The sequence below is a fragment of the Zonotrichia leucophrys genome, chromosome Z, assembly GCF_028769735.1.
Source record: "Zonotrichia leucophrys gambelii isolate GWCS_2022_RI chromosome Z, RI_Zleu_2.0, whole genome shotgun sequence".
NCBI classification, from domain to species: Eukaryota; Metazoa; Chordata; class Aves; order Passeriformes; family Passerellidae; genus Zonotrichia; species Zonotrichia leucophrys.
This window is the reverse complement of record NC_088200.1, coordinates 26043760-26065278: the sequence shown is the minus strand read 5'-3', so window position 1 is coordinate 26065278 and position 21519 is coordinate 26043760. Positions and strand designations below refer to the sequence as shown.

The window sequence follows — 21519 nt, the reverse complement described above, 5'->3', positions numbered from 1 at the left end:
AAAAGTAAAAATATAGTACATGCAAAAAAAAAAAAAAATTGCAAAATACTAAAAGAGGGATCAGGTCACATCAGTAGTAGTTAGTAGTTGTCCTGATTAGTTCAAAGACAGATGAGTTTTTAAGCACACTCTACTACTCAATTGCGTTGCAGGTAATGTGTTTTCTAAGTTGCTTCTCGATTAAACATAATCTTATTTTGCAATGGGAGCTTTAAAAGTCATGATAGTATCAGCACGCATTGCTGCACACTGTAATAACCAGACTACCTTAATGAGAGACTAAGGAGTCCTTATACAATCTCTAAAACATAAATGACATAATAATTCGGGCTGAGAACAATTATTTATTATAAACACCTGAAAAACATGGGGCTTGGGACACTGAGGCAAGTCATGCACGGCCATTACAACATGAAATTGCTCCATGGTATAACACTGTGTCTTTCTGAGATCAGAGGTGTATTGGTTGGACTCTGGGCACTATTTCCAGTGGAGTGAATGGAGAGCATGTAATCCAGCTGTTATCAATCTGCTCAGAACTGACGACCTAATTTGGAAACTGGATTACACTGCAAGCACTTCTGTACAGCTGCATGGATTTATGATTCCCATGATGACCAGCAGAAAATGTATCCCAGTAATTCTCCTTGCACAGAGCAGATTTGTTTCCATGCAGCACTAACAAGAGTTATCACTAGCACAGTCATACTTTCAATGGTTTCATTGCAGATATCTAGACTGGTATAATCTCTTACTCTCTCTGCATCTTAAAATACCAATTCACAACCAGAAGAGACGCTCATATGATGCAGTAATGCTGCAAGCAATGAAAGGCCTATATCAAAAGCATAATTTCTTAGAAAGTATTAGTCATTTCCAAATAATTTTCCAGGGCACTGAGTAAATTGGTGTTTATTTTAGCAACATAAAAAAGTGAGTATTACCCTGTACTTCCCACATTAGGCATAGTCCTCTCATATTTCAAGCAAGTGATACACTGATTCCTATTTTGGAGTTTGGTAACTTGTTTTCCTTGCAATGAGAAGAGTCTTTGGTTTCATGCTTCAGGAGAGAAAGTCAGAAAACTGGACAGTATTTTCAGTTCCATCACTGCCTGCGTGCAGGATTATTTAGTCTGTGTTACCATGAAAAACACTGAAAAAAAATTTAAAAAGAGAGAAAATAAAAAATGCTTAGGTATTTCACAGTAAGTTAGAGGCTGAATTAAATAATATTTGCCAAGTGTCCTAAGAGAGAATTGTCTATCCATGAGGGACTATTTTCTTCCAAACACACAGAAGAGCCATGCTGGGGATTTTCTTAGTGTTAGCCAAGAATTTCAAAGGTTAATGTTTATTTCCCAACTCACAGAAAATATCAGGAAGAGAAGCAAACACACCCAGTTTCCAGGGCTTTGGAAGAACAGTAGAGCTAAAACTGGCCATGAAGAAATTGTGTGATGTTCCAGCTGTAGAGGAGTTAATCCCATCACTTCTCAGTATGGTTCAAAATCATGTGCTGTCCTTGGTTGTGTTCTTCCACCTCAGCATAACCCGGCCCAAAAAAGGATAACAACCCCAAATCCTCCCACAAAGAGTAACTTCTAAAAGTGTATCTTACAAGCGTCTCTGTCACATGTATCTCCCCCAGAAAAAGCACTACAGCTGTCTCAATTCTGCATTTCCTTGTGTCAGTACCTGGTGGAGTGGGAACTTGAGGCAGCCCCACGTCACAGCATTTTCTCAGTGGTAAAGTCCAGAAAATGCTTCCATGAAGTTCAACCTACAGGAACCAAAGAAAAATCTTTTTTAGCAAAGGGCCAATAGATCAGCTTATTGTAAAGTGGTTGCAGTATGACAAAAACCAATTATCTGCCAGTGCAATTTAATTGCCTTCAAAACAGAATCAGTACATTTTAATGTGTTATGATTAGTTATTTGTATTTGCAATAATGCAGATCCAGTGTTAGTTCACAAAATCACTGTTTTTCCATCTGGCAAAGCTAAGGACTCCACAACTGGACACTTTTTTGAGCACTCACTCCACAGCTGCAGTTTTAAAATAACACTCTGAAAAGATCCCAGTCAAGCAACTGTAAGAATAGGAGAACTGGCATGTTAAGGTATTTTATTTCCTAACTCCCAAACAGACTGCCTAGGACAAAAATCCTGAAGTCCTCATCTCTATTTGTTGGATAAGGCACTATTTAGAAAACAACCATCAATGAATGAAAGACAGTAGATGATTAACATATCCAGGAAAAATAAATAATCTCAATGAAATTATTTGCTTATTTCCATTCATGAGATTGCTCAGGCCCTGGAACTGCTGTAGATCTGACAAAATGTTTTAAAAGAAATTACTTAGTGCAAGAAAAAAAAAAAAAAGTAATGTAGGACCCTTTTTGATTGAATTAGATTTTCTAAATGCAGATGGGTTTTTTTATATACACATGAGCAAACACTCTTCTCTTTCTGATAACAAGTACCAGTTTTTAGCTTTTCTGAACTGGGATCACCAAAACAGGCTGTAACATCTGTGCATCCATAACGTCAACAAATCTACTTGTAGATGAACTGAAATGCCAGACTACATCCTCAAAGGAGCTGGTCTCGAAAGGACAGGTTTGCTCTGATAGGGACTGCACCTCCTCCTGCTATGAAGTTGCAGGAACACCGACAGCACCGTCCAAATTAACCACCGAACCCAGAAAACACTGCAGCATGTCTCTGCTCCTCCCACAGAATTTATCGTGGGTTTTGTAGGTCAAACACAGGATGAAATTTATTTGAATCAAAACGGGATTTTTTTCCCTCAGGCTCCAGTTAGCCCCAGGTGTGAGAGGGTGTCGGATAAAACAAGCGTATGCCTCAAACAATCTGCATTTAATTAACAGCTGGAACCCGGGGAGCTCACACCAGGTACAGCCTCAAGGTGCCGACGGTTTGCAGAGGCTCGGCTTTAGGAAGATGCGGGATGCTGCACCAGTAACCTCTTGGGGAAAACCGCAGATTCTCTAGGGTTGAGAGGAGTCTGGAGATCCAGCGCAAGCCCCTGCCAAGGCAAAATCACCTGGGTCAGGTGACACAGCAAGGCGTCCAGGTGGGTTTGGAGTGTCTCCATGACTCCACTTCGCCAGTGTACTTCGTTTCTAGCCAAACCAACACACAGGCTGAAACACCAGCCACGCGCTATCACTGACGCTACCTAAACACCTCCGGCGGCACTAAGCGGAACCTGGAGGGCACGCTCCATCGCCGGCCCCTGGCTGAGCTCCCTGCGGGAAGAGCCGCCCGCCTTCGGCTGGCCCTGCCCGGGCTGCAGCCGCGGCCCTCGGCCCCGCCTGCGCCGCCATTTGCTGTGCTCGGCAGCCGCGCCATTTCCCCGCCTACCGGCGGGAGCTCCCGCTGCTTCGCAACCTTTGCTGCTGCAGCGGACTCCGCTGGTTGGGAACGGGCACGAAGGAGGGCTCCGGCAAGAATCTGGGCTTCAGTCACTTGGAAGGAAGTTACAGAGGAGGAGGAACGGCGTCTGTAGCAGAGTTATTTCTAGAGGAGAGCTTTCCTCTGTGTCCCTCAGGGTGAGGACGGGACACCGGGCTCCCGCCCGGCCTCACGGGCAGCCGGGATGGACTGCGCTGGGCACAATCGCGGAGCACCGCTCCTCTCCTGCAAATCCCCTGAACTGTGCTGGAAAGGGGACAGCAAACAGAACCAAGAAACAGCCCAGCTGTGCTTACCAACCACGGCCTTGCTGGCAGTAGCATGGAATTGTTCAATTTACTCTCGACTGAAAAACTACACAAAAAACTACACAAAAGTTAATTTTGTTGGTCACATGCGCAGTCAGATTGTTCCTTTAATTCTACCGAGACAGACTTTGTCTATATGCATTTATACCTAAGAGGTATAGAGCTCGGCAGCTAACCAAACACACCAGTCCCCTCCATGTTATCAGAAGACAAGCTGCTTATCAGAAGCCAGGTATAAATATAATAGCTAAAATTTACTCTCATGATCAAGGTTGGGCCACAGCCTTTCCCCTACACAGAATCTCATCACAGATTACTTCCATCTCAGAAAACACAAAACATAATTAAAAAAAAATGCAAGTTACATTAATTAAATTGTTTGAAATTTTAATTGCAACTCATGGTTTTTTTTGCAACAGTTTCTCAAAGGCTATGATGCAACACAATAATATTGAAACTAAATAAAAGCACAAATACCAGGAAACAGTTCAGCATTTGAAGATAGAATAGAAAAGCCTGATTTTAACTAAGATCTATAGTATTACGAAGAGGAGTAGGGACTGTCCTTGCAAAAATTCTTCCCTTAATTTAAGGCTTAGAAAGAAAAATTTCTTCAGGAGTTTGGAGCACCTCTAACCTCCAGCAGTAATTAAGACATTCTTAACATCCTTGACCAAACAAGCATTTTCTAAAAGATTTTAACTTTACAATAAAAAGCTATTAATCATATTAAAACTGAGATTGATCCTTAACACTGGAACTTGGCACTTAATTGCCAGTCATTCAGTTTTCTAATATATTGGATGAAACAAAAAATGCAACATTTAATGGTTGGTATTGTTTTATTTTCTAATATTGATTAAACTATTTACATTCCTACTTTTCAATTCACAGTTTAGCACTCATTCCTATGGCTTTTACTTTTATGTTTAGCACATCTTTTTGTCAAGTGTCAGAATTTAATTTAAAAAAAAAACCCAAGAACCTGATACCATATAGACAAGTCTCTGTTTATGTTTAAACATATTCATTTTCAAAAATGATTATTTATAAAAGAAAAACCTGCTTGTAGCTTTGTTCCAAATCATGTTTATCACAGACTATACCAAGCTCTTCCTATTTTTAAGTGTCCCATTTAGCATGTCCTGCTGCCTCTAAGTGAAGTCTCTTCCCTCCCTCAGCCCCCCGCCTCTAAATTTAATGCAAAAAGAAAATCAGTAACCAGCAATTTCAAGCAAAAATATAAAGCACTATAACATTACCTACACTGCCTTTCACAGAACTAAGTTCTCAAAAACTCTAGAAACTTCGTGGAAATTTAACCATTCAGTGTTGAAAAGGCACAGGACTTTTGTGCTCAGAGACCTCCAGCAACAGTGCTTTTAGCCCAGCCTGAAAGTTAAGATCTGAAAATTCACAGGTACGTAATTGCCACTTACAGCAGAACCGCTCAGATTTTACTGACTCTCCTGCCACAGACATCCTGCAAATTTATATAAGACTTTGCCTCTACTGCAAGAGGAAAAGAGGTGAAATTATTTTTACATAAGCCCAGGAATGGTGTGATGATACAATGATACAAGCTGTTCATTGCTAAAAATCTCACAAAGTTGTCCACGTCTTGTGGTAGTTTCTGTTTCATGGCACTACATGAATGGGGAAGTATTTTTCACTTATAAGAGAAGTTTAATTGTACATGAAGAAAGCTAATTTTGGTCCACTTGTCCAGCTCCTAATGGATAGCATATTGGAAAGGTGACCAGTGACTGTTCAAAAACCAATGTAAAAGTTAACAAAAATAATTTGGTATTTAATTCTTAAAACTGCAGTGTCATTATGAGTCCTACTCATCCACTTTTGCATTTTGTGTATCCACTAATTGTTGTGTTTTTAAGTCTTCAGCTTGCTCATGATGTTCCTTATCTGCATCATCTGCTTGATTATGATCCTTTTCTTCTGCTTCTCCTTGATCAACACTTTGATATTCTACTTGCTCAAGGTCTGTTCCATCTATAAGTTCTGCCTGTACTTCTTCCATCTGTATTTGATTTACATGCTCGACATGTAACTGCTCCACGTGAACTTCAGCACCTTGTTCAGTCTGAATGTGTTCAACTTCCAGGTAACTAATCTGCACCTGTTCCTGTAGTTCCTCCATCTGTGTGCCTTTCACTTGATTGTCATGTATGAGATCCTGGTGCATCTGTTCCACGGTTACCTGTGCAGGATCCACTTGTACCTGAATTACTGGTAGGACATGCACTTGCTCAACTTGTTCTATTATAGTCATTGACGTTACTGGTTCAGCTTCCATAGCTTCCACTGGAAGAACCTCTTCTGTCACTAACAGTTCTGAAATATTGTGCATTTCTTTGAGATGCCTTCTCAGCTCGCTGCCTTGCATAAACCACAGATCACATAAGGTGCAGTGGTTGGGTTTGTCACCAGTGTGTATTACCAAGTGGTCTTTGAACTGATCCCAGCTGTTAAATACGCTGTTACAAACCTGAAACGAAAGATACAGTATGTTAAACAGTGCCAACAGGAATGTCACAAAATACAGTGCCTATCTGAGATCACGGCTTCACATTGTATAGCTTCTTGCTACTTGGATTCAAAACCCATACATTTTAAAGGTAAAAGCTGACAAGAAAGCTTCAAATGAACAGAAGACTTGATATTTATTTATTCTTTTTTTAAGAATGGTGATCTATTTTGAGTTGTGCATGCATAAGATACCTACAAAATTCACAAGTCAGTAGAGCATATGAAAGTTTTCTCATCTGATATTCATGTAAGTATCATACCCCAATCAATACATGTCTGCTACTAGAGTTTTGGGTGTAAAAATATTTATGCATTAAGAGGATGCACTGAAAGTGTAATGCAGACTGTTGTTTTACTGACATTTTAGATGCAGTACTACTGCACAGCTTTTCCTTATCAGCTTTCACTTGCTTATGACATCGTGAGGTTTAACAGGCTAGGCTGAACTCTCACATTTTGTGATTCAAAAAAAACCCACTTGAATTTTTTCAGCAGATAGAACTTTTAAAACTCCATCCCTCTCATTCTCTTCCAGCCAAAAGTACTGCCTCAACATCAGACATACTGTTTTCTCAAAACACATGAGCTCCCTTCTCTTCAGCTGGCACTGGAGGTAAATAGCTGGAAAACAACACACAGACTGCAGAAATTAAAGAGATGCAGGTAGAGGAGACAGAAGAGTGGGGTGGAGTCAGGCTTGGAGTAAAAATACCCACAGGCTCAGGAGTCTTTGTCCATGGAAATGTGTTTCGCTGTAGAAAGCAACAAGAACATCCCTTCTTATTAACATCCCTTCACTGTTGACAAACAGTTTTGAAACAGGATCTTCTAACTCTTCATAATTTTCAGTAACTGCACAGAAAGGTGATGGAGGGAGTATCTAACAGGATTAACTCAAGAGTAGGTCTGTGTAGTCAAGACAAGTATCTCCATTTTGCTGAAGTCAGCTAAAAGGGGTTGTAATACTATTGCCACACATTTTTCCCCCAGGCTCACATTTCAGAAGAAGATTACACATACAGTTTTTAAAATACTAATATTATAGATAAGCACTCAAAATTACTTAGTCATACATAAAGGTAATGACTATCAGCAATGCCCGGGCACACAATTACTGTTCTTGTCACACAGAATCTAATTCAGTTTTCAAGTCATACACCTGAAGAGCACAAAAGGACTCATCAAGAAAGCACAACTTTTTCTCGTCTTTGTTCAGTGAACAAAGATTTGTTCAAATTTAGTTCTAAAGAGAAAAACTAAAAATTCATCCAAGAATTGCTGCAGTTTCTGCAGGCTGAAGGGACACAAATCCACATTCACAAGATTTATAAGAGGATGAGGAAGTTTACAAAATGAGTTATGATTTGAATCAGCTCTTTAAAAGTGAAGTAAGATTTATCTCAACAGTTTTTCAGATGTCAGTTAATATAGTGACCAAGTACTAGCAATTTCTACAGCATTTATTTTGCTTAAAAATACTACAGACGGCCATAATAAATTTGAATTACCTTCCAGACAAAATCAGTATGTTTCGTATCAAACAGAGAATAACAGAACAAGAAATTAAACAATAATTTGCATTTTGGACTTTACTTTGAGCTTTACTTTTTGTGAAGCATGCTTAGAAGTGGGAAAGGCCTAGGTCAGTGTATCAAGAATCTTGAAAAAGAAGCAAATGTAAAATGCAGCCTACTCAGAAGAATCTCTACAATTTTAAGTATTGTGAGGTTCCACATCAGTATTCCAAATTTTAAATGGAGATACTTAGATGTGAGGATTTATCTGCATATTGTGGTTGAATGTGATCCTAAGACCTCGCTAGTGTCTACAACTTCCTCGTTAGAAGAGGGGGGACAGGCCCTGATCTCTTCTCTGTGGTAACCAGTGACAGGACCGAGGGAATGGCCTGAGCCAGGGGAAGGTTAGGCTGGATACCAAAAAAGGTTCTTCACCCAGAGGGTGTTTGGGCACTGGAGCAGCTCCCCAGGGCAGTGCTCACAGCACCAGCCTGACAGAGCTCAAGAAGCGTTTGGAAAATGCTCTCAGGCACAGGGTGTGACTTGGGGTATCCTGTGCAAGGCTGGAAGTTGGACTCAATCCTTGTGAGTCCCTTCCAAACCAGCATATTCTGTGATTCTGTGATTCAATGTTATTTTATGGAAGTAGCTCTTAGAGACATAAGCCACTGTCATTGCCTCTCCTGTTCAGTCCTCCCATGCTCCTTGAAGGAGGGAGGCACCTCACCACCTATTTCCATTACCTACCTGACATTCATACAGCTTCTTTCTTCCCTTTTTAGCACCAGCTCCAGACTGACAGGCTGTCAGGTGACATTTCAGTGTGCTATTCCGAGCAAAACGTTCATGGCAGTTTGGACATTCAAAGGGTTTTTCACCTGTTGAGACAGATACAAGGATTTGTATAAGTGTATAAAACCACCCAGTCTTCTTTCAGGTCTCTCTTCTTCCACTCTTTCTCTCTCATCTAGGTTGATAAATGCACTGTAAAGATGTGGCCAACAGGATTATTCTGCAGAAAAAGAGATGAAAATTGAGTATAAATGGGCAAAAAGCTGATGTAGATTCCTAAGTCTCATTTAGAAGAAAACTAACGTAACAATTACCAGTAGCTTTTAAGGTATTTGTGGAAATTATATTACTATTCTGGTAAAATATTTTAAACACTTTATTTCACACTTTTCATCTGATAATAGTTACAATTAAAGAATCAACATAAATCAATACACAAAGTGACATATTAAAGAAGGAAGAATTTAAATAGTACAACTTTTTATTTTCAGTAATAACAGCTTATGCTTGAAACTGAGCTCCAGAAAACAAAGCTGGCACAGAGTGATTGTTAAATAACAGTGCATCAATACTAAAACAAAAAAACCCCTGCATCCCAAAATACACGGAAAAGAAAGCACAGAGGGACATAAATGGGCACAAGCAACATAAAAATTCCTCTCAGTTTGGCCATTTCAACCATGGTGTCAAACATAGAAGCCAGCTAAGGACAACAGCAGGGGAAGCTGAAAGTAGGTCTTTTTATCATCCAAGGTACTATGCTGTCATCAAGTGGTAATGAACAAAGGATGTTGCACCATGCACAAACACAATGACATTCAAGCAAATTAAATTACAAAAAAACCTAGAGGAGTGTGTTTCCTCTGAAAGGCTGTAATAACCTGTATAGGTACTGCCACCAACACCACTACTGAAACAAACAGATAATGAACTCCAAAAGAGGCTCAGCCATTTCAGGGAAACCATGAGGATCAATCCAAAGCATGCATTTTCAGGCATGCAATGCTTATTGGACATTGCAGTGGAAAAACAATCTTCAGAAATATTTACAAGTTCCTAATTAGCTTTTCAAAAGAAATTCACAAGTAGCTGAAGTGTCACTTATACACCTGAAAGCTACAAAAAGATGTTAAATGGTGGGAACATTCCCCTCAATGGTTACAAAATGCTACATATTTGGCGAGTATAGTACAAGAAACGCAGAGGATGCTAAACTGCCTTCAGTGTGGCAGGTCAAAAATCATGGGTTAGTTGATGGGTTTGAAACTAGATGATCTTCAAGGTTCCCACCAATGCAAACCATTCTGTAATTCTGTGATTCTACAGAGCATGTGTGGATGACCAAAGAGCTTTTGGACAAACTCAAACACAAAAAGGAAGTCCATGGGACCCGATGAGATGCATCTGCTGGTCTTGAGAGAACTGGTAAGGAAGTTGGTAATCAACTATCATAAAATTAGAGGTGTGGCAGTCTGGTGAAATTCTAGATGACTGGAGAGGCAGAAGCACAACCCTTTCAAAACAGGGACATGAAGAGCCGGGGAACTACAGGCCAGTCAGTCTCACCTCCATGCCCTAAAAATCATGGAGCAGATCCTCCTGGTAGCTCTGCTGTGAAGACAGGCTGAAAGCCTTGGGATTGTTCAGCCTGAAGAAGAAAAGGCTTCAAGGAGGTCTGTGAGGACCTTCCAGTGCCTATAGGCAGTCTACAGGAAGGCTGGAAAGGGACTTCTAAGAGAGTAGTGATAATGACAAAGGTGGAATGGCCTTAAGCCAAAACAGAGTAGGTTTAGATTAGATATTTGGAAGAAATTATTTTCTCAGAGGGTGGTGATGCACTGAACAAGTTTCCCAAGGAAGCTGTGGTTATCCTCTTTATGAGAAATGTTCAGGGCGAGGCTGGATGTGGCTTGCAGCAACCTGGTCTAGTGGAAGGTACCCTGCCCATGGCCCAAGAGGTTCAAACTAAGTGATAGGTAAGGTCCCTTCCAACCCAAGCCATTTTATCAACCAATTACTGCCCCACTGCTATTTCAATGTAATTGCTGGTATAGTGATTGAACAACAACAGGACAAAATATTTTAGGACATTTTCTCACAGGTCTTTCAAGTTCATTTTAGCATTCAACCAGTGCTGTACAGAACTCAGAATTTAGAAAGCATGTAACAGAATGGGAGCTTTTTCATTCTCCTTAGGAGACCACAGTTAAATGCTGATATCCGTTCTGATTTTAAGCTTAAGGCTTTTGAAAATGTTAAACTGTAAGTAATTAGATTCCATATATTATACTTATTAGATCAATACATATTTAGTAAGTATTTTGCACCTCTTGTGATATGCTATTTTGCACCCCTTGCTTTGAATCAAAAATACTTTCTTTGCAAGAGCAACGAACATACTACATAGTTTGGATTACTCTGGTTATCTGCCACAATTTTTTTTCCAAATAGATTTTTACTATGTATTTTTTGATAATAGTTTTTTCTAACTGCTGATTTTTTAGCACCTGTTTGAATTGCTTATAATGGAGAAACACTCCCTGCTTTACAGGGAATAAGGACTTCCCAAGGCTTGTCTATAAAAGGAACTTTTAAGAGACTATTGGGAATAGACTGGACACTGCCCTATATTAATACTCAGCAGTCCCATACACAGATACATTCTAATTAAATTAGGACATTCTAATGACAAGGCTTTAACAATAACAAGCTGCAAAAGAAATAGAGCTGCTACCCTCCATTGAACTTTTACTTATGACTCATGACTGGCATATTACACAAAAACATCTGGAAGATCAAGATGACATATATTTTACATTCAGTTATCTGTGTCACTTTCAGTGTCTGTTCAGTCAGCTGACTTTTCAGTGAGATGAAGATGCAATCTCCTATACTAAAAAGAAGAAGGAAGGACCACAAGTCACTTCGTACTCAAAAGATTTTTGCTACCCAGATTTCAAAGAGGCAGATTTCACAGTAAAAAAATTGTACTATTATGACTAGGAATGTTTTGCCAGTTTTAGTAGTTTTGCATAATTAACCAAGAAAATTCAAATCATAGATGAGACAAGAGCAAATGTGAAACTTTCTAAACATGATGGTACAAGACATAATTCTTTGAGGGTATTTTATGTAGGCATTTGCTCAGAAGTTCTGTTAGATAAAGAAACTTTCTAGACTGGAAAGGAACATGACTTAAGGGAGTATTTTGAAAAAAAAATCTCTAACATTTAACAGACTTGATAGAGAACTTTCTTTACTACTTTCTGGTTTTAGGTGCCTATTTTTAATCGACTCAATCCCCTAAGTTTCCAACATCAATGGAAACCAAAAAAAAAAATCAATGAACAAACAAAAGACATACCACCATTTTAGTTATAACTAGAAGCCAAGTATTTCTAGCACTCATGACTCATTGATTTTCTTCAGCATGTTATCTATTTCCCCAAAACATGCAAAAGCCCAACATATTTGAAGGAAGGCCACAAGCACAGGACTGTAGCAATGTTCTTACCTGTGTGCTTCCGAAGGTGCTCTTTAAAATGCCCAAAATGGTCAAACTGCTTGTCACAGTACTGGCATACATGTATTTTCTTGCCAGGTCTTTGCTTCTTGCTGGCACCACCTTCATCAAGGTGGTAACAGGTGAGGTGCTGTTTCAAAGCACTCTCTCGTAGGTATCTTTTATTGCATATGTCACATTTGTAATTCTCAGTAGAGTGTGTTTTCATGTGTTCCTTAAAATGGTAAAACAATTTAAATGAACGGTTACATTTCTCACAGTGGAATAAATTGTTCATGTGTGACAGCTGAAGTTCCACAATTTCAATACCTTCTACCTGTTTGCACGAGGGGTCAGTTGCACTATCACCTTCTTCTTGCATCTGGCATTTTCTCTCTCCCTGACGATACTTGCTGGTGATATCTGCCAAAAGAGCCAAAGCAGATTCATCTGATGTACCTGTTGTCTGTATGTACTTTATGGATTGCTCTGCAGAAGCTACTTCTTCAAGAGTTTCAATGCTGTCATCCTCCACTTTCATCGTCCCTTCAGCAATCTCCACCTCAATTTCAACAGGCTCTGATTCTGCAGATGGCAGTGTTTCTGTGATAACATTAGAGGTTTCAGCAATCTTCCTCTTTTTTGGTTTATTTTTACCTTGTGCTTCATTTGATTCTAAGGGTGATGAATTTTCTTTGTTCCTAAAAAACATTTGCATAAACACGGTTAAGATCAATTAACAATGACATAATAATTCCTGTCCAGTAATCTAGGTTCTGCATCCAACACTCCCTGAGCTGTTTCTTGAAGTTGAATGATGACCACATTATCTGTGTCACATCAGACATATAATCTGATTTGTGGAAGAACTGGCTACAGGAGCTAATTTGTCCTTAATCTACACTCCTTAGTGCAGTAAAATAACATTGTTAAAGCTGATAAAATATTTTAAAGTATTTAATGTAAATAGCTCTGCTTCAATGATACAAAGCATCTAGGAGGAAGAAAAGGCAGTTAACCTAATGACTTATCTAGAAATTTGTGAAATTCTATACTTGGAAAGAAAACTCCTCTAAAATAATTCATTCTGTGGCCTGCCTACTCAGAAATAAGGTTTAAGTCCCTCCTATGCCATTCACCTCTGGATTGTGTGCAACTGCAAGCAGTACTTAGAGCCTGTCAGAAAATACTTTAGCTGTGACTCCACATGATGCTAATACACGCAAGGGTTAACATATCCCATAATTCAGGAAGGCACACTGCTAATAGCTGACATTAAAAAAAAGATGTGAAAGGAGTATTCTACTTTAATTTCTGGTCTTAAACACAACCCTCAGTTCTGTGCTGTTCTGTCTGCATAAAGCACACACAATCCCCCCTTCCTCCAAAATGTCAGGGATGGCATAGCATCTCAAACACAGACACAGCTGAGTGGGTCAATGCTTTCAAGTCATCCACAGCACTACTGTGCTGGAGGTTTTACTACTGATCATCAGTTTCAAAAATAAGTGGCTATCTTCCCATCAAATAGACTGACTGGAGTAAGCTGTGCTTTTACCCTTCTTCTGCACCATGATGAATCCTTTCATGTAATGCACTCCCTGTCACTTCCAGGCTTTCTAGTAACAAGAGACAAGACTCTGCCCAGTATCTCCAAGTCATATTGTCAGATGTGTAACTAATGTGTAATGCAGGCTACAGCTTATAAATGGCACCTTAGTCTATTCACACACAGGAACACAGAGCAGCTAAATCCAGTTTCACATAGCCTGGATTTCTGATGTCTACCAGATCACAGGCACATTGCGAGGAGCTCCTGCATCACACACCAAAAGCAACTAGGGTAGCATGCAGAAGGAATGAGGACATGAGAGTACTTTATGGAAGTGAAATGGAAGAAAGGGGATGAAAAACAGCATGATGGGACTGACACCCACTTTTTTCAAGCTAGATTTTGGCATGGATTACAGTTCCTGGTACTGGATAACAGATGCTGCAGCACCATTTGATTAAGTATCAAACCCAGATAAAACTGTTACATTCATTCAAGAAGTTTGAGAGGTTAATTTTACAGCAAGAGGTTGTAAGATCACAGTTTATTCTCTCAGAGCAGAAAGCTACACAAAATCTAAACACCACAAAACAAAACAAGCACCACGAAATTAAAACAAGCACAAACTTGTTAATGTTGTCTGATTAGCAGAGACATATTGCCACTGCACAGCCAGCTGTTAATCAGGTGCGTGCCATCAGACAGCACAGAGACCAACTATCAGCTACCACAGTTACAGCCCTACAACATCAGCAACATGCAGAAGCCATGTCGCTTGTCATTGACTTCTAGCCCAATGAATGTGACATTATTGTTTTACCCTGTGTAATTCTGAAATGTATGTTACAGTAGAACATATGGTTCTACACAACTTAAGGAGGTTCCAGTATAAGGAACAGGACTGCAAAATACTGGCAGTCAGCTCTTGCACAAGCCTTATTGAGACTCTCTCCTTCAGTGCTGGAAGGAAAAAGAGGCTTACGTGCTTACCTGATTTCAAGTGCTTTGATTGCTTCTAGCATCTGTAGATACTCTGCAGCTTTCCAAACATCATTTGCTTCTTCCTCACCTTGTACCATTAGCTTTGCTGTATAGGTGAACTCAATTAGGTGACGAAATGCCATGTTACTTACACCTGCGTACAGGCAAGAGAAACAAGTTACCTTTAACAATTCTGCAGCCTTATCTTCCCAATGAATCTTGCACACTTGCCTGCACACCATTTTGATAACAGCACTGTAGTCACCGGTTTCATAAACGTCACACCCTTAAATGGCTCCACTGAATGGTTTGGGTTGGAAGAGACCTTTATAATCCCCTAGTTCCAACCTCTCCCATGTTGGAATAAAAAAACCTACTAGAGAAACATAGTCTGGAACAACTGTGGAGTTTTGCCATGACAAAGATAAAAGGAATGATAAGATGGACAAAAAGCTGTTTCAGTAATATATAGATTTAAACACAAAAATACTATTCCTGGAGGCTGAAATGCTGCTCTAAGAATTTCATTTCCTCCCTGCCTATCACATAAATATTACCCCATGTTTGCCCTGCTCTTGCATCCCAGCCAAGGCATTTGCCATTGGCCATCACTGACAGCCTTTTTCAGCTGACCAGAATGGCTTTTCTCTGGGAAAGCTTTTGTGTAGTACTGCTAGTCCTAACAACATATAAAGGGTCTGCCTGACCTTCACTGGACATGTATAAGGGGAAAGAAGGCGGGAAAAAGCACCACATAATCTCACATTTTCCTTTCCAATATATTTAATACTGTTCTCATTTTGATTTTTCTTCAGGGTGTTTTCTTTCCAGTGATGGTAACTGTCTCAGAACAACTCAAGAACTAAGATCTAGAAAGTTAACTTTCAATAACCAAGCATGTTCAAGTGTTCAAAGCCAGACTAGATATGGCCCTGACCAACCTGGTCTAGTGGGAGGCAAGGAAGGGGAGGTTGGGCCTAGATGATCTTACCATTTTACACTTCAACCCTAAACATTCTATGATTCTATGCACTAGCCTCTACTCAGGATGCTACAATAATTTCCAGCTTGAACACACAACTCTGAATGCTTTTATTTGCACAAGTCAGATTACCTTCAATCTCCACCAAAGGCTCCTGAGTGAAATCTTGGAAGAATTTGTGGAAGAACTGGCTACAGGCAGCAAGAACTGCCTTATGAGCTTTAAAATGGTGACCTGCAAAGGGAGACAAAAGGTTTGGTTTAAGGTAACACCTTCCTCCCTTCATAGTGCACATGCAGAAAAAAAGACCACCCAGTGTAAACATTATTCCAGCAGCATATACAGAGTGATTCTCCTTGTAACACAGGATAGTACTGCAGCTGGCTTGTCCGTTATCACATAAAACCTTGCTGACATTGCTGACCTCACTAAAGCTCTGCAACTCAACCAACTGGAGAAATCACTCACTCACTCACTCACTCACTCACTCACTCACTCACTCACTCACTCACTCACTCACTCACTCACTCACTCTTTTCAGATATTTAAGAAATGAATTATGGGAAATCTCTATGCAAACTTTTCTTGCTATGTCTTGGGCTCAGCTCTGTATGTCTCATGTTTTTGTTGCTCCTGCAAACTGATAGATGTTATTACCACCGCCAGTATAAACACCACAGAACAAAAGTGGCTCTGCTCTATTCTTTCTGTCTTCCAGAGTCTGTATTTCTTCTCCCCAGTGGAGGCATGCACATTCATGGGGCTCAGTGGTACAGGGATAAAGGAAGCAACACAGATTAGAACCACACAGCTGCACACAAAACCAGCTCTGAGTTCAACACATGGATTAGGTAATGACAGAGCAGGAGCAAACATTCAGGAAAAGCACTATCAGTGAAACCGTGGCTGTTCCTGAAGAATATTTTTTTCTTCATTTGCTTAGCTCCTTCTAATCTGGACTCTGTACAATCCTTTTTCTTCAAGTGAGTTGCTGCTATCCTTTTAAAGATCAGGTGCAACTCCTTCAGCTAAATCTGTCCTAGTGGACACTGCCTATATTCCCTGTAGTGTTCATCCATTCTAAAATATGTTTGGAATATTAAGCAGACTTAAATGATCTACTACATACCACCTTTTCTAAGGAAATAATAAGCACTTGTATCTTCATCATCCTTTTAAAACAGTTCTTATGCTCTTAGAACATGTACAAAAAGTGTGTGCTTCTACCCTTTTAAAAGTATGCATTAAAAACATTAAAATAGTAGACAGATACCAGAGAAGCTGCTATGAGAAGTAAATATTATTTCAAGGTGTGGGATTTTTTTTATTTAAACACAGTATTTGTAAAAGTTCTCTGCATGCAGTCAGACAGCTCAAGTCACAGAAAAATATTTAAACAATGTTTTAGGAATCATTAGCACATTAAATATACCACAGCAGTTTTGAAGAGGGCTTCTATCTGAAAACATTTTAGTCTCTTGTTTGGGAAAGCAGAAGCAAAATTACTAACCACTATGATGAAACTTTGCAAGTAACTTGCACGCAGGTAAAGAACCAAGAATTGGTTCACAGCCCCATCTGACACATGACCATGAAAAATCAAGAGCATCCCAGCACAGCTTTCAAAATTCTGCAATACCAACTAGTTGTCGGGCCTGTACATACCATCGACGATCAGCGTGATATCGGTAAACTGGTCCTGCTCACGTTGTTCATTCAGCCTATCCAAAATAACTTTATAGTGCTCAGGGAATTCCTGGATACATTCCATCGTTTCCTCAGCTTCCATGGCAAAAGGCCTGGTCTGCAAAACAAATGTAGTATGAGAGAAAGAATACTGTGCCAGTCAGTAAATACTGTGCAGAGTCAGGTTATTATACAAATGTGAACTAACTAGCACTTGGCCAGGACTTTAAAACCAATGGAAAAACTGTCTTGCTTGCTTTTTTATTCAGTGTTAGTTGACAGGTAGGAAATGGCACAGTTAAGGAAGTGGAATATTCTTATTTGGACACATGAAGAAACAGCCACAGTGGGTATTTCTTTATCCTACAGATTCAGCAGGGATCCACCACCCTCAAAGCAAATACTACAGGGATGCAACATCTCCACAGCTACTCATTCAAAACCAGTGCAGCATAATCTCAGAATCTTCATACAGTTCTTGCAATCCTACCAATCCAATGGGTTAACAGACAGTTCTTTAAACTTTATCTTTAAACTTTTATTTAAGTCACACTTTGCAGCTCATGAACACAAGTTGTTTACTTCCTATAATAGGGATGTAATACAGCAGCAATTTTTATTGTCTGAGTGCATGACAACTGCCAGGGATTTAATCTGCTCTCAAGCTTATTCATCCATCCTGCTTACACGTCTTCCTCTGTAAAGTGAAATATTCTTTGCCAGCCTTTTGATGTATAATGCTTGTAGTGAGGCAGCCCTTCCTCCCTTACTAACACAATGAACATAGCTGGGGCTGGGAGTTGTAGAGGATCTCAGACCTGGAGAGGTCTAGCAGAACTCGGTGCCTGTGGATGAGATGCAGACAGTAGTCTGCTCCATATGCAGAAGAACCTCAGCAGAACATCCAAGTGCTTCAAAGAAAACACTTCACAAATTTTTCACAAAAAAAATTTACCTCCAGGCAAAATTATTTCAGGTCCATGAAGCAATGCTCATTTTCAACTCCCACATTAATGTGGCTTACACTTTGAATGCTGCAGAAAATAAGAATTACGGAGTTCCTATTTACACCACAAAACACACTTCTTGCCTCTCAGAAAAAAGTCACCCATGAAGAAGTTGTTTTGCCAAGACAATAAGTAGAGCAGAAGCAACTACTTAGGGAAGTCCAGCCCTACCTGTTACTGCTATGCTATCAACCACAGAAACACTGCCCACAAAAGTCAGATTCATTACCTAGTGTGCAAAGAGGCAATAACTACACACATTCGAGGGGACACAGATTAGTGATTTCAGAGTTGCGCGAGCCTGGGTGCCCCGTGCAACTCCACAAATCAAGTACCCAACTATAAAAACTTTTTGCTAATTATACATTTTAGCAAGAAAAGGATTAGTGTTCACTGGTTACAAGTAACATAGTTCTGTAATTAATTAGCATTCTCTCTTCTACTGGTTAATGATTTTCTTGCTTCCCGTGCTAATTAGTTCACATGCTCAGCGTCCCTCTTCTTTGGGATCGGGGCGTTTCTTGGGTTGGTTGCTGCAATCTTCCCCAGCTAGAATTACCTGTTACCAAGTTGGAGCCAATTCCAACACAATTGCTAAGTTTGCTTTATTAGTTTGCTCCGTATTTTGAGGTTTTTGCTACATGTCCCTGTAGCCTCTAAATTCTAGATCCTTTGTGTCCACTATCAGTGGTACACCCATTTTCCCAGGCTTTGTTAGCCTGCCCTTAGGTCAGAGATCACTGAAGTATGTCTTCATAAGCTTAAGAAGGCAATTTTACCCACAAGTAATTTGTTTTTCTAACACCTGGTCATTACTAAGAGCTTGTCAGCCACTCTCTATATCATTGATTAAATCTCCTTTCTAGCTGAAGAGGCTTGACAGCACATAAAGATCAAAGAGCAAAGCAAATCCTTCCTTAAGAAAATTCTACATATTCCGTATTTCGCACCAGAAACAACTGCCAGTGTCTTCAAGCGGGCAGAGGAGCCCAGTCTGCAGGGGAAGATGATGTGAAAGGGAGGGGAAATGCTGCTGCTGCATTCTCTTCACCTCATCTGTAACGGTGGGTCTAAGACAGACAACCAGAAATTCCTGCCTTTCTCTCACCAGCTGGTATTTCATATAAAATCTCATGTGGGAAGGTGTCAGCTACATAATTCAAAGTTTAATTCTTCATGCCCATTTTTGACACATTATAGAAGGGCAGATGACTTGCAATTGAAAGCATAATTGCTAAAACCAAAAATTCGATCTCCAACTTGCATGATTTTCATATCCCATGGTTTTTGCTTTACTTCCAAAGTGACTGTGGGGATATCTTAAAAGAAACACCCCAAAACTCAAAATAATAGAGCAACCTTAGCCTAGCAAACACAAGATACTTTAAAAGTTTTCTTTTTTAGAATTACAAAACATAGTAAGAAACATACAATTTATGTTAGGGAGTTCATTAATTAACACAGAACTAGTAAAAACGTGAGTTTACTGGGTATCTAAATGCTGTTGCAGCATTCATTGAGCATTCTCGTTTTAAAAACTTCGGTCACACTGCACAAAAAGGCCTGACAAAACAGCACATGTTCAGTAAGAGCGTGACTGCTTTGGAGGAAGGTGCGAAAAGTACAGTTGGGAAAATAAAGCAGCCGAGGAATATGGACAGAAGCGATCCAAATTCCAACTTATGAGTGGGCTCACAGATGAGCGACAGAGAGTGGACCGCTTCAACTGTCTGTGCAATTTCCTTGAAAGACTCATCGAAATACGGCCTGAGCCTTATGAGCCTGTAACCCTGCACGCATTTCACGTGATGCGCATATGATTCCCCGAGCTGCTTTTATAAATCCGCCCCAGTGAAACATGCTATTAATGCTGCTCTCCTGGGCTACAGCAGGAGCTGCTCGGACTCCGGGCACCAGATGTTAGGTTGGCGCACACGGGTCCCAGAGGCGCGGGCGGGGCAGCGCCGGGGCAGCTCGGGTGACCCGCAGGAGCCGACGCGGCGGCCCACAGCACCGCCATCTTGGCAAAGGGGGAGCCGCGGGCCGGCCAGTGCAAAGCAGGAATTCCTCATGCACACTGCCGCACGTTCTCCTCAAAACCGACGCTCAGGCACGGCGCAGGCACAATCCCGATCCCGATCCTGCCCCTCGCCCCGCAGCGCGGACGCAGGATCGCTGCCGCTCCCGCCGGGATCGTGAGCACAACGGCCGCTAGGCGGCGCCCCCACCCCCGGCCGCCCCACCCGGGGCTCCCGCCACCCGCGCGCGCCTCCCGCGGGCTGCGGCCCGCGCGCCCCGCGGCCACCCGCAGCAGCCTCATTGGCGGTCGACGGTGTCATTCAGCGCGACCCCCGCCAATCGCGAGGCGCGGGCAGCGCTCGCCCCGGGCGCAGAAGCCAATGAGCGCCCGCCGAGTGCCAGGAGCGGGCGAAGGCGGAAGGCCTGGCCCGCGCCCAGGGCTGGCCGCGCACAGGGGAGCCGGGCGCAGTGCGGGCGGCGTCGGCAGGCACGGGGGTCCCGCGGGGCGCCCCGAGAGGGGACCTGACCGCTGCCGGCCCCAGCCTGGCGCGCGGTAGCGCCGCCGCCTCGTTAGTCCTTATTACGTCATCAAAGCGCGCATTAAATCGATCCCTTTTCAATTCCCGGCCGGGTCGCGGCCCGACGACGCGGCGCCCCGAGGGGTGGGGAGGCGGTTCCGCCGGGGACTCACCGGGAGCAGCTCCTCGCCGCGCCGCTTCCCGCTCCACCGCCGCCGCTTCCTGCTGCCCGGCACGCTGGAAAGCGGGGCGCGCGCCGGCCAATCCCGACTCGCATTCCCGGCCTGCCCCGCGCTCACCTTCCACGCGACAGGGCGCGCGCGCGGCGGGGGCGGGGCCCGGCGGCCAGGGGCATGCCGGGAGTTGTAGTGCATTTGTGTGGTGCGCCGCTCACTGAGTGACGGAACGGGTCGGGCTGGAGGGGACCAGAGCGGGTCGTGTATTCCAGCCTCCGTGCTCAAGCAGGATCATCCAGAGTGCATGGCACAGGATTGTCTCCAGACAGTTCCTCAGTATCTGTGAAATGAGACTCCACGGAATCTCTGGGCAATCTGTTCCAGTACTTGGTCACATGTGCTGTAGAGTTCTTCCTAATGTTCCGGTGGAATTTCTTGTGCACCTCTCACTGCCCCTTGCCTCTTGTCCTTTTGCTCTGAGCAGAGCCC

The 21519-nt window shown here is 41.8% G+C and overlaps 1 protein-coding gene across 4 annotated transcripts; it reads right to left on the bottom strand.

Annotated features, from left to right (window-relative positions):
- Positions 1-4121: 4121 nt before the first annotated feature.
- Positions 4122-21100, bottom strand: ZNF131 (zinc finger protein 131). 4 transcript variants are annotated; one of them, XM_064736103.1, is made up of 7 exons: positions 21028-21100; positions 17290-17428; positions 15757-15858; positions 14652-14796; positions 12122-12810; positions 8563-8693; positions 4122-6257 (listed from the first exon to the last, which is right to left on the bottom strand). In XM_064736103.1, the coding sequence occupies exons 2-7, from the start codon at positions 17411-17413 to the stop codon at positions 5595-5597; spliced, it is 1854 nt and encodes a 617-aa protein (XP_064592173.1). In that variant the 5' UTR covers positions 17414-17428; positions 21028-21100; the 3' UTR covers positions 4122-5594. The 4 variants fall into 4 exon arrangements, with proteins under 4 accessions (XP_064592173.1, XP_064592174.1, XP_064592175.1 ...); XM_064736104.1 differs by having other exon boundaries at positions 17290-17423; positions 21028-21071; XM_064736105.1 differs by lacking the exon at positions 21028-21100 and having other exon boundaries at positions 12122-12344; positions 12447-12810; positions 17290-20956.
- Positions 21101-21519: the final 419 nt, after the last annotated feature.